Raw genomic sequence first — 12,339 nt, forward strand, 5'->3', positions numbered from 1 at the left:
ATGCTTGCTTAAATCGATGAAGGATTTTAGGAGAATCGATGTAGTGACTTGGGTCATGTGGCATCTTCCAACCTCATGCCAAATGGCACCATCCGGTTGGGAAACATGCTGGCTGGTATAGGCTGCCCATACCTGGGCGTCTAGCATTCTGTCAATACGAACGGCGCCGTCTGAACGACTACCATCCTCAGTTCAAGCTGCTTAGTACTTACTCCTAGGCTTCTAACATCTTATCAGTACCGACTATCTTGCTTGAGTGTGCAGCAAACAAGGTTGCCAGCGAGGATCCATGGGTGGTAGCTGACAAATGTTACACTTAGCATAGTTGTCAGAGTGGTCCTACCATTTATCGGTGGTCCCTTGCAACGTGTCCGTTGGGCTGGGTACCATCGTTGGTCGACTGGCTTACCCCCAGCTTGAGAGCATATGGGCTTTGCTATGCCCAAGGATAAGTGGTATCACCATTTTCTCAGTACTTTTTTCTTCATTAATCCCTTAAAAAAAAAAGAAAAAAGCAATAACATTCAGCATCTAATCAGACGTGTTAATATTTGCATACCATAAATCCTAAATTAGCACCCAATTGGAAGCTATTTTTCTTTTCGTATGGGTTAAATTACAAGAAAGAAATTTCATATATTAAAAAAGCACGTACATAATGTCCTTAAAATGGCTTTAAAAAATTAAAATTATATAATAATATTTTGAATTATTAATTTTGGAAAAAAAATAATATTTAATCCATAAGGTTTCATTTGATTTGTATTTAAAATCTGACAGAAGGGTCCAAATTAAGAGCAATTGAAAGTTCAGGAACTAAATTGAGAGATTTTAAAGTTTAGAGAGTATTTCAAAATAAATAAAAGTTCGAAGGTCTTCAGTCAAGTTTTTCCCTAAAATAATGAAAGTAAGCTATGTTTGCCAACAGCCGGAGCCGGCACTGTAGTTGGAACGGCACTGTTCCAGCTACAGTGCCAGCAGCAAAAATTGACTTTTTACTTAATTTTTTTAAAAAAAGCAAAATATTAAAAAAAAAAAAAAGAAAAAAGAAAAAAGGAGGAGAAAGATGGCCGGGGGTGGTTCCAGCCTCCCTTTGGCCAAAATGGGGTGGCCGGACCACCCCCTTGGCCATAGGGGTGGTTCGACCACCCCCAGATCGGCCAGGGGGTGGCTCCAGCCACCCCCTTGGCCAAAAATGGGGTGGTCCGGCCACCCCATTTTGGCCAAGGGGTGGCTAGAACCACCCCCATCTTTCTCTTCCTTTTTTTTTTTTTTTTTTTTTTTTTTTTTTAAATATTTTGCTTTAAAAAAAAAAAATTACGTAAAAAATCAATTTTTGCTGCTGACACTGTAGCTGAAACAGTGCCATTCCAACTACACTGCCGGCCCCGGCTGTCGGCATACATAGCTGTAGAGTTCTAATCTTTGAAGAGATTCAGATGTTGAATAGCTAAGATAATGTTGATTGCATTAAAGTTTGGAATTGATGTGAGATTGATGTGACGAATAAGGTTGGCGAGACGTGTGGTTGTTTGTGGAGGTAGGAGAAGAAAGGGATAGTTTGAGTGGGAGAGGTTGAGGCAGATGTTGTTTGTTGCCATTTGGTAGCATATAAATTTTAGAAATAAAGCCAATTGTATTTGATGTAATACTTTATACTGGATACGCATGGCAGGGCTTGTATTATAAATTATAATCTTGTTTATCTCGTGCCTATACAAAGACTGATAAAGGGAAGTCAAGTATTACAAATGATAAGATTGAGTTGCTCTGATGTCGTGCTTTGCTGTATGTTTATCTTTATCTTTGTTGATGATCTTTATCTGTACGTAACCCCAATATTTAACAGTTTTTTGTAGAGGAATTGAAAAATATATATATATACACACACACACACAAAATAAAAAATAAAAAAAGGGTGTGTTGCTACCAGGGTACTTTTTCGCAAACTTCCTTATTTTTTTTTTCCCTCCTCTTCTCTTTCCTTGCTATCTCCGCGATTCGGAAATGGAGGTCTGCTTGTCTCCTACAACAAGAAGAGGTTATTCAGGTGCGCTTGCATGCATGAATGATGAAAAACTCAATCAAAATTCAAGCCAATCCAATTCGAAAGTGACTAAGTGAGATGATTCTTTTAACATGTGAAATAAGTTGAACCGAATTGGATCCAATTTTATCAACGATTATCAATGTTTCCAAACGGACCCATAACGATAAATATGAAGAAAGTCCTTTCATCTGGGTCCTCTTTTTTCTTAATTATCTGATTTCTTTTGATTCACGCTCACCAAATTTTCTGTAATGTTTATTTTGAGTGCGGTGGTTTTATTTATTTATTTGCAGAGTCATTGCTGCTTCAAAAAAGGGTGAAACTTCCTTTACGGAATTGGTGTTTAGTGTCCATTTCACGAACCAGAGCAGTTGCCCCAACTTTATTTGCTCAAACTGGAATTCCCAATAGGAAGCCCAACAACGTGAAGGTTTTTTCGATTGCTAAAGCTCAAAGTTGGAACCAGTAAATTTGGCTCTGCCTATTCTTGATATGGTAATTCTATTTTGATACCTTGGTTTTCTGTTTTGCAGGTTTTGTGCAGTCAAGTAAGAGAAATTCCTGTGGTTGAGAGCAGGTATGGTATCTGCAAGTGTTAATACGCTGAATTGTTTGATGTAAAGTCATCTTTTTTAATGCACACCAGTTACTCTTCTGATTTTGCTGTTTATCTGTAGTAATTGTTGCTTCTATTTCTTCAAGGTGTATTGATGAAATATATGATACTTTAGCCGAGCGGCTTCTTCCTACTGCGGCAGTAGCATCAAATCCCAAGTTGAAGTGAGTTCTAGGTTCCCGAATCAGAAAAGAAAATTGTGAAATTTGGTGTTTTGTAATTGAATGTTGCTAGATGTGGCAAAGACAAATCACATACAATGAGTGAGCACATTTTTTGAGGTTCTGAATTGTTATAAAGTTTATGATATCCTACATGTGGCTTTTGGTTGCTCGAATGAAAACGTCTGTGTGCATATGAATCCGTACACTGCACTATTTGATGATATTTTCTTAATTGGGGTCTCCACCTTTCAATGTGTGGTATTCGATGTAGTTCAGGGACCAGGCACCTTCAGAGATTGTTAATAACTTCTAAAAGCCAATTGTATTTATTTATTTTTTATCTATTGTCTTGTTGGTTTGGCATTCATATAAAGAACATCTTTTCTTTTATTTTGATTTGGATCTTGCGGCCCATTACTCTAAAATAGTTCATCTCTCAAAAATACCATACAGATACATTGTGGGTTTGGCTGGTCCTCCTGGTTCTGGAAAGAGCACTCTAGCATCTGAAGTAGCACGACGTGTAAACAAATTATGGCTCCAGAAAGCTTCGTCACTTGATTCCCAAGTTAAGCCTCCAGATATAGCTACGGTTCTTCCCATGGATGGATTTCATCTCTATCGTTCGCAGCTGGACAAGATGGAGGTTAGCCTTTCTTTCTACACTCTATCTTTATGCTTTTTCCTTAATGGATTACGTAGCATTTCATTGCTTTACTTGTGGTGGCAGCCCTGTCATAGCTTCAAACAGAATAAAAAATATAATGTGAACAAAATCAGCAAAGCCTAGAAATTAGAGAAACATTCTAACATGTTTGTGCTAGTTTTAATGTCATTAAGAAGCATCTGACTGTAAAACTATAAAAATTAAGCTTTTGGATGACAAGTCATGAGTTGGTTATGTAGATATGGATCATAATAAGTATTTGATTTACTTGATTTTGCACAATGTATCTAGCTTTTCCCTTAACTGATTTCACACAATGTATCTAGCTATTCCGTGAGGTGTTTTATTTGAGAAATAAGATGCCAATTTTTTATTTATTTATTTTTTTTCCACCCCTTTCGTGTCATATGCACAGATTCACGAATCAGACTTCTGTGTTAATGAAAAAATATTGATCACTTCTTATTCGAGTAATGTTCTTTCATTGTAGAATCCAGAGGAAGCCCATGCAAGAAGGGGAGGTGAGGTTTCTGTATTTCGTAATCACTGATTTAAAAACCTTGTAAGCATCAAAAGCTTGATCTTTCTAATTGATGAATCAGCTCCATGGACATTTGATCCAGCGCTACTACTTTCACGCCTCCGGATTTTAAGAAATCAGGTGATTGGCTATTGGTGTTGAAAACTTTTTATTAATTTGTTTACTGCAAATCTGTAAGTTTGTTCATTAGTGCTCCAGCTTTTTCACTCTTCATATAAGGAATTTCTTTTGTTATGTGCATGAATGCATGTGTGTGAGAGAGAGAACTGCATAAGTGCATCACTCAAATTGCAATCTGAAGTGACTGCTTCTTCAGGGATCAGTTTACGTGCCGTCATTTGACCATGGTGTTGGAGATCCAGTGGAGGATGATATCTTTGTGAGCTTTCAGTGAGTAATTTGTTTCTTTCACCTAAAGAATCTTGTAAATAGTGGCTGATTTGATTAGAAATTAGGAGATTCTTTTGAACGAAACTGACTGATGGGAAACAGGAAAACCTGGCACTTGTATGAATAGTAATGGGGTTAGGTTTTATTGAGGCTTTAAACATTAACTTTTTCATCATCAGTACAAGATAGGAAATATGTGCCAAGAGTTTGTTTCATTGTGAACTTGGTGATCACCATTTGCCTTGGAAATATAAAGCTCGTTACTAGCAAATACAATCAAATTTGTCAAGGCTAAATTTGATGTAAATGAGCTGACCAGCAATTGGAACATTAAGAATTGTTACTAGCAAATACTATCTTTGTCAAGGCTAGATTTGATGTAAACAAGCTGATCAGAAATTCGAACATTAAAAATATTATGCCTGTTGGGTGAGTTTTGTTAGAACTATACTATTGCATTTTTGGCATCCCCTATCAATATGCCAAATCAAGCTCAGGCTCTCTCTTTGTTTGATCACTATCCTTTATTGTTTGATTTAGTCTTGGAGAAATTACTTTTATAAATCTAATGGTTATAATATATCCATGATTTTAATCTTCTAGTCGAGTCTGGTACCCTCTAGCTTATACTTTGGCTTCTCTATTCCATTAGCCCAGTTTTTTCTCTTTTCAGGCACAAAGTGATTATAGTAGAAGGAAATTATATATTGCTGGAAGATGGTGTTTGGAAAGAGATATCATCTGTATTTGATGAGAAATGGTAAGTATTGGATTCTTCAAGGATATTGTTAGTTTCTGGCCAGCATTTGCATGTTTAAGTATATTAGTTTCAGTCTACTCACTTTACATGGTGTGAAATGGTGGAACATCAATCTTCTTGGTAAGTGGGTCGACTTAGCTAATTGTGTACCAGAACTACCTATGTGCTTTGAATTAGTGGTTTTAGTTTTAGCAAGTAATCTTTGGACTTTGTGTAAACTGGGTTGTTCAGTTTTATGAATTTGTTTAGTCACACTTGTGACTCAGTTGAACAAAATTCACAGAAAATAAAGAAAAAACAAATGGTTTTACTTCAAATGAGTGGTTAAGGGAGAATGCCCTGAGAATCTTTAAGGGAGTATTGTAGAGAGTTTCTCCTTCACAGAGAGAACGAGAGAAGCATGATAGACTTTTAGGAAGTTTCTGTGTAACCAACAAATAATAGAAGTTAAGGGAGTTTCTTGGTCTCAGCTGTGAGTGAAATTAAATAAAAGAGGTCGTTTGAAATTCTTATTGATTGCAATGCTGTTGCCTCATTTTCATTTGTAATCTTATGGTGAGTTTATATTGCCATCCTGATGAGAATCTTTGGTTTATTTATTTATTTATTTTATTTATTTTTATTTAGAGTTATATTAACAAAGTAATGGAAAAAAATTAGGGATGACAGTGCTTGAATCTTAAGCCTCACAATGGTCCTACTGCTTGGTCGTTCTTCTTTCATATACTGCTTTTAACATAGCTAATGCAATTTAGTTACATTGCACATATTATTGTTTAAAAAAAATGATGTTTTTATCTCCAAGGTTCATTGAGGTTGATATTGACACATCAATGCAACGAGTCTTAAACAGACATATTTCAACAGGTATGTGGTCCTCAATCTTTTAACCGGCTACTTTCCTCCAAAAGGGACAAAAGAAAGAAATGATGCCTTATGATTTTTTTTTGTTTGTCTATTATAGGAAAGCCCCCAAATGTTGCGAAATGGCGGGTAAGCCTCATTTTCTTTGAAATTCTAACTTATAATTTTAAGTAGATTCTTGTAAGTGCCTCTGCAGTTAATTGCATATAACTCTAAATTCATCCTGCAGATAAACTACAATGACCGGCCTAATGCAGAGCTTATAAACAAGTCGAAGAAGAATGCAGATTTAGTAATCAAGTCGGTTGACTTCTGAAGGTGAACTCAACTGGCTCTATAATTGTACCCTTTTCCCCTCTCCCATATTGAAAAAAAAAAAAAAAAAAAACCCTGGCTCTATTAGCAGAGATCAGTTGCACTTGTTTTGCATCAAGTTATTGAAAAGCAGGGGAGAATGGTGATCATAGAAAGTTAATCATATCTTTTGTTTTCGTTATTGTATGTGATTGAATTCATTGATGGAATAAGGTGGGCATGTTTCATCTTTGTTGGAAAGATGGCTTAAATGTTGCACTCTTGGAAAGTGGTATACTAAAGCTGATGGGAATTTTCACATTCTGCCAATCGGTTTCACATGTGATTCTCCCTGTGTTCTTGCCCTTTGCTTGGGCCATCCCGTCCGTATAGCATGGTGGGCTGGCCTCGATTGGTTGCCACCAGGCTGAAGCCTGGTTGTTGGACTGAACTTTTTATTGGGTCTAGGCCTGAGTCCTGCCCCCATGCCCAAATCTCATGATGCTATTCAGCTTGAGCCTTGAAGGTTAGTTTTTGCCTTCAAAACCAAAGATGACAAATTATTTTTTGCCCAAATTAAATTTATCCCATAATTCTTAGTTGGGAGTTGGGACCCTGCATAGAGCAAGGATTGCGAGAATAATACACAAAAATTGTGGGTTGAAGCTTGCAAGGTAATTCAGAGAGAAAAGAGGAGTGCTGATGTGGCACTCCTCTTTACAGAAAAAGAGGAGTACTGCTAGGTTTACAAATAAATTTTACAAAAAAATTTTTACAAACTGATGTGGCACAACATGATTAGGTTTTTCAAAATTTAAACTTATTTTATATCCAATCATGTTATGCCACATCAGTTTGTAAAAGTTTTTCTGTAAAATTTGTTTGAAAGCCTAACATTCCTCAAGAGAAAAATATCTTGAGAAAACATAGAATAACTCTAAAAATACTAAAATTTGATTTAAATTTGAAGTACTGAATTACGCCCACAAGCTGGGCTTAAATAGATAGGAAAAAAGGACTATTACCAAAAATAGCAAAAGTCTAATTATTGCATAAACATCAGAGTGCGAAAATATTTTGTAAAATGGCACAAATAACTTAAAATGGTGATTTGGAGGGGAAAATAATGGATTTTTAGCTTGAAAATGGTAGCTATGTTGCTACAATATGCGCGCTGAAAAGAGCTTTTTGGATTTGAGGTCTTTTTGATAGTTAAGCTCTGTACATTGTACGATCGATATTGCCCAAATAAATTACACCTAATTTTTGTCATTCTTCCAGTGATCTACTTTGTTAAGATATTTCGGCACCGTTAATTAGTATTTGAGAAATCACTAGTTATATTTAGGGTTTAGGGTTGCCTTCCAAAAATTTAAGTTGATAAAAAATAGTAAATTCAATTTTATAAATTACGGAGAAAGATGGTTTGGCTAATGATTTAATAATGTTAATTACTACTCTAATGTGGGGTCCACCTCCATGAGAGCCAGAAGTTGATAACAAGTTACTAAACCATGTAATTGCTGGGACTTTATATATATATATATATATATATATATATATATATATATATATGTTAATTAGTTAATGTTGGTAATGGAAGATCCGGATCATCTATGGATACGATCACATTAATCGTCTGAGCAAGGGGACAGCAGTGTTGGATCTCCCCCAGAATTGTGTGTCTTTGTATGTACAACGGCCACTTTCCATTTGCGGAAATGCATATCTCAGATCCAGTAATAATTTGAGAGAGATACAAAAATTAATTAAGGGAAGTTGATCATGGATCATGCATGCACGTTGATGATGGTGATGATATAAATAAATATGTGAAATTAAAGAAAATGAAATGCAAGTGGGCGCGACGAGGTGGCCTTGATGATCGCAAGGTACCAGCTAGGCATGCATGAATGGCATGGGCACAGGGGACCATGGTCAGAGGTCAACGTACAAATTGATGATGTGATGGTACACTTGCCTTTGCTGCTTACGCTAGTCGCCCTTTCAGTACTAGTCATTAATTGTAGGGTGCACCCAATCTCTTTCATGGATCCATAATTTCAGCTAACCAAAACCAATGGCCATGCGCATAAATGCTCCATCAGCATGCACATGATCTTGTTCCCGGCCTATTTCACCATGCCCATCAAACATTTGAAATTAACACCTACGTGGTCTCACTACTTTCACACACAATTTTTATTTATTTAAAAAAGAAAAAGAAAAAGAAATTCACAATAAGTAATTTAGGGAATAAATAAATTAAACATGCAATTAATTAACACAGCAAACAGGTACATATATTATTAAGCAAGACATTAATTAATACTAATTAAACAAGCAAGACAAAGTCAAGTCTTAGGAACATATATATAAGAGTTACTATTGTTGTTTCTGTCCACAATAAGTACTCAAAATCTCACACTAATTAATTCATATAATTAAAAAAACCACATATAATGAAACGCACATACATCCTGCTCAATCCATCTGCACGCGTTTTTTTTTTTGGGGGTTGTTTGCAGTGACTGCGACGAGATCGAAGGAGCAGGTTGTGGACGTTACTAGTTTAGCTTCTGTTCTTGCATTTCTCCACGGCTCTTGGCGCTGAAATACAAGTAAAACTTTTAATTAAGTTGCCTTCTATACATATATAATGTTTTTTTTACCACTATATGAGTAATATTTGAAGGTAGTTTTAATTACTCGAGTAATATTTTCAGTTTGAAGATACTAACCGAGTCCAATCGCCTCTGTTCCTTTCATTATGCGCAGACGCTTGCATGAATCAACAAACATCCTGGTTGAAGTAAAAGATGTTAGACTTAATTAAAGGTTTCCAGTATGAACATAACTTTATAATTTATCACTTATTTCAATTAAATACTTTATGTAATAAGCTTATACACGATGAATGTGAGAGAGAGTGTTAAAGTATTGAATCCGTTGGTTATATAATTATATCTGCTATATATATATATATATATAAATATATATTTATATATTTTTCTATAAATTTTGAAAGAGGAAAATATTAGATATATATGAAGAACTTACTCCCATGGGACATCACCAACGAGCATCCAGTCACCATCCTTGTCCTCATAAGAAGGAACGTAGTCAGAGCTGTTCAAAAGATCCATCAGCTTCCTCTCGTTCATGAAATCCTTCATTCCTTGGGATCCACAATTACCTTCAATTAATGAAGAATCGTACATCATGATCAGAAATATATATATATATATATATATATATATATAATTCATGATGATTAATTAAAATAAGAATACGATGATAATGTTCGTTAATGTACATGTAGATGTAGCAATTAAGGCTAGGCTAATTACCAATAGTGAAGGAACTGAACATTTTGCCCAAGGCATCGGAGAGCTCATGGTAACTCTTGTACATCTTTAGGTCAACTTTACGAAGATATGGTGCACCATCCATGCTAACCTTCACAAACGCTGCATTCCCAGTACTACTACCCTTCTCACTCTCCTCATCATCAGGGCGGCCGCCCTTTTGGACAGCTAACATATTCTTTCGGAATGATCGGACGGGGGGCCAACCCACAACTTGTGCCCTAAATTTCTCATTTCGTCAAATTATATATATATATTACTATACTCTTTCTTTTTACAGCTTTTATATATATAGAGAGAGAGAGAGAAAGAGAAAGAGAAAAAAAGAAGCAAGTATTATGAACGAACAAATTAAAGTATTATATATGCTCGAATTAAACTTGTGGAATATGGGAGAGATCTATAATTCTATATATACCATTAGACAAGCTTCAAAAGAGCGAGCTATATACAAGATCTATATATATATATACTTGAGATCCATGTAAATTTGTTAAGAGTTCATTATTTTTCTCACCTGAAAGAATTAATTATTTGTTCTTCTAATGAATGGTGGAAACTTTGTAATTCGTCTTCATATTATACATTTCGCAAGTAAATATGATTAATTTTTCTTCTTTTCTTCTTGCATTAATTAATATGCTTTTCTCCATGCAATAAATACGCTTTTTTTATTTTTTGACTGAAATTTATTTCCCTAAAATTTGATGTATATAGTACTGTGGAGAGAAACAAACAAAATAACCTCCAAAATGAGTAAGAAAAATCCTACTTCCTCTCAAGTTCAAAACAAACTTCATAGGCAGAACTCAGAGGTACCCTAAGAAAGGGTTTCTTCAATTCCCAGGAGGCCACGATAATTTTTTTACCTCATAAAAATGTTTTTTTTTTTTTTCCCTATCATCCCTTCCACACGATCTAAGTATTCTCTTTTTTATTTTTTCATTTTCGTTTTGAACGAATAAGCCCTTCTTTTTTTTTTTTTTTTTCTTTTTTTTTTTTTCTGGTTTCTCTCTCCCCCTCTCAAGTTAAATTGTAAAAGATGGTTAATTTGCCTAGCCCTGGGCATATATACATACACATAGCTATGCACTAACATGCTTCCAAGAATAGCAAGGGGAAGTAACAAAAAAAGAAGCTAAGAATATATATATATGTGTGTGTGTGTGTGTGTGTGTGTATGTATAGGATCTCAGAGAAAGTGTATTATATAAATAAATAAATATATGGCAGATAGCTTAATTACTTAGCCGGAGGCTTGGCTGGATCAGAAGCAGCAGCGGTGAGAAGGTGGTTGGTGTTGGGCTTCTGTTCCAGCTTGGAAGAAAGATTGAGCTTCAAATCCACAGCACTAGTCTGAGTCTCAGAGAAGCCTCTCTTCCTTGCCACCTCAGCAGCTTCATGAGTAGTAGTAGTAGTAGTAGTTGCTCCATTTCCTGGCAAGCCTAGCCTGAGCTCGGTCTCCTCGAACCCCATCTTCTCCTTCTTTGTCCCAACTTCCATGACTTTTCACTCTCTTTTTATCTTTCTTTCTCTCTCTCTCTCTCTCTAAGCATTCAGTGCTTTGTTTCTTTGTGATAATAATAGTGGGGGGACGCTAGCGAGGGGAAGAGGGTGTGTTTGGGCTTTGTGGGTATTAATAGAGGCATGGACGGGCTACACCGTCTTTTCGGTTTTTTCGGCTTCTCTGATTTTGACACGTGGAACTGTGTTTGAGCTGGATTTTTCCATCCTTGCTGGGATAGATGACGACAGCCTGATGTTGGCTTCCTATAATTAATTATTGTGTGTGTGGTGGTCAAGACGTCAATAACCTGTTGGCTGCGGCTGATCCGGCCATTTTTACTGCATATATATGCCTTTGACCTACCTCCTGCTATTTTCTACTCCTTTTAGTATGGGCAGCAGAATTATTTTTTTGCCTTTTGGGGTTGTACGTAATGGATGAATATTCCACATAAAATGAGGTCAGAGATTTTGGAGTTACTACAGTGAAAACTGAAAGCGCCATTTAATAGGTTAAAAAAATTAAATTTTTGAAGATTTTTTTAGTGTGAAAATTGGCATGGAATTTCAATAAGCCTGGGGTATTAATGTACATATATGTAAATGTATTTAGTCCCAATATCACAATGAAACTATATATATTCATGTGTATGTATGTATATTGAAGAAAAATAATAGTTATATATATAATGTTAATCAACGTTTACATGAATAAGCTTGGGGTGTTGGTAAAGATATAATTAAGTACTTAATTTGGGTTCTTGGAGCTCTAGCATCCATGCTGCATGTAGTTTTCTGTATATATATATATATAAGAAATATTGATAATATGTGTATTGCAAAACTATATTCACTTTGATCGTGCATGGCATCAAACAAAGTAAAATTAATTAAATTAGTTTTTCGCCGACACTTTTGCAGACTCGAGAGATCCCACATGTGGTTTTTCATCAATCACCGAGTCTGTGGGCTACTTTAGGAAAGCTCATGATCATATGAGTTTTCTAAGAGATAATTAATTGCCTACAATTCTATGACCCACATTGGATCAGTAACAACTCTCATGACTCGAGAAGATCTTGAGGAAATGATGCGATCTCTCCCTCTCTCTCCCCTTCC

At 35.7% G+C, this 12,339-nt stretch overlaps 2 protein-coding genes across 2 annotated transcripts; one reads left to right on the forward strand and one right to left on the reverse strand.

Moving 5' to 3' along the window:
• Positions 1 to 1,925: 1,925 nt before the first annotated feature.
• Positions 1,926 to 6,676, forward strand: LOC132166802 (P-loop containing nucleoside triphosphate hydrolases superfamily protein). The gene is made up of 12 exons (XM_059577687.2): positions 1,926 to 2,050; positions 2,344 to 2,480; positions 2,584 to 2,627; positions 2,753 to 2,830; positions 3,284 to 3,476; positions 3,988 to 4,018; positions 4,100 to 4,158; positions 4,355 to 4,428; positions 5,102 to 5,188; positions 5,994 to 6,055; positions 6,153 to 6,181; positions 6,282 to 6,676. The coding sequence occupies exons 1-12, from the start codon at positions 2,008 to 2,010 to the stop codon at positions 6,366 to 6,368; spliced, it is 924 nt and encodes a 307-aa protein (XP_059433670.2). The 5' UTR covers positions 1,926 to 2,007; the 3' UTR covers positions 6,369 to 6,676.
• Positions 6,677 to 8,696: 2,020 nt separating this feature from the next.
• On the reverse strand, positions 8,697 to 11,329 carry LOC132165661 (auxin-induced protein AUX28). The gene is made up of 5 exons (XM_059576314.2): positions 10,961 to 11,329; positions 9,697 to 9,935; positions 9,407 to 9,542; positions 9,088 to 9,149; positions 8,697 to 8,956 (listed from the first exon to the last, which is right to left on the reverse strand). The coding sequence occupies exons 1-5, from the start codon at positions 11,215 to 11,217 to the stop codon at positions 8,919 to 8,921; spliced, it is 732 nt and encodes a 243-aa protein (XP_059432297.2). The 5' UTR covers positions 11,218 to 11,329; the 3' UTR covers positions 8,697 to 8,918.
• Between the last annotated feature and the right edge of the window lie 1,010 nt (positions 11,330 to 12,339).

The sequence above is a fragment of the Corylus avellana genome, chromosome 11 (genome assembly GCF_965113065.1).
Source record: "Corylus avellana chromosome 11, dhCorAvel1.hap1.2, whole genome shotgun sequence".
NCBI lineage: Eukaryota > Viridiplantae > Streptophyta > Magnoliopsida > Fagales > Betulaceae > Corylus > Corylus avellana.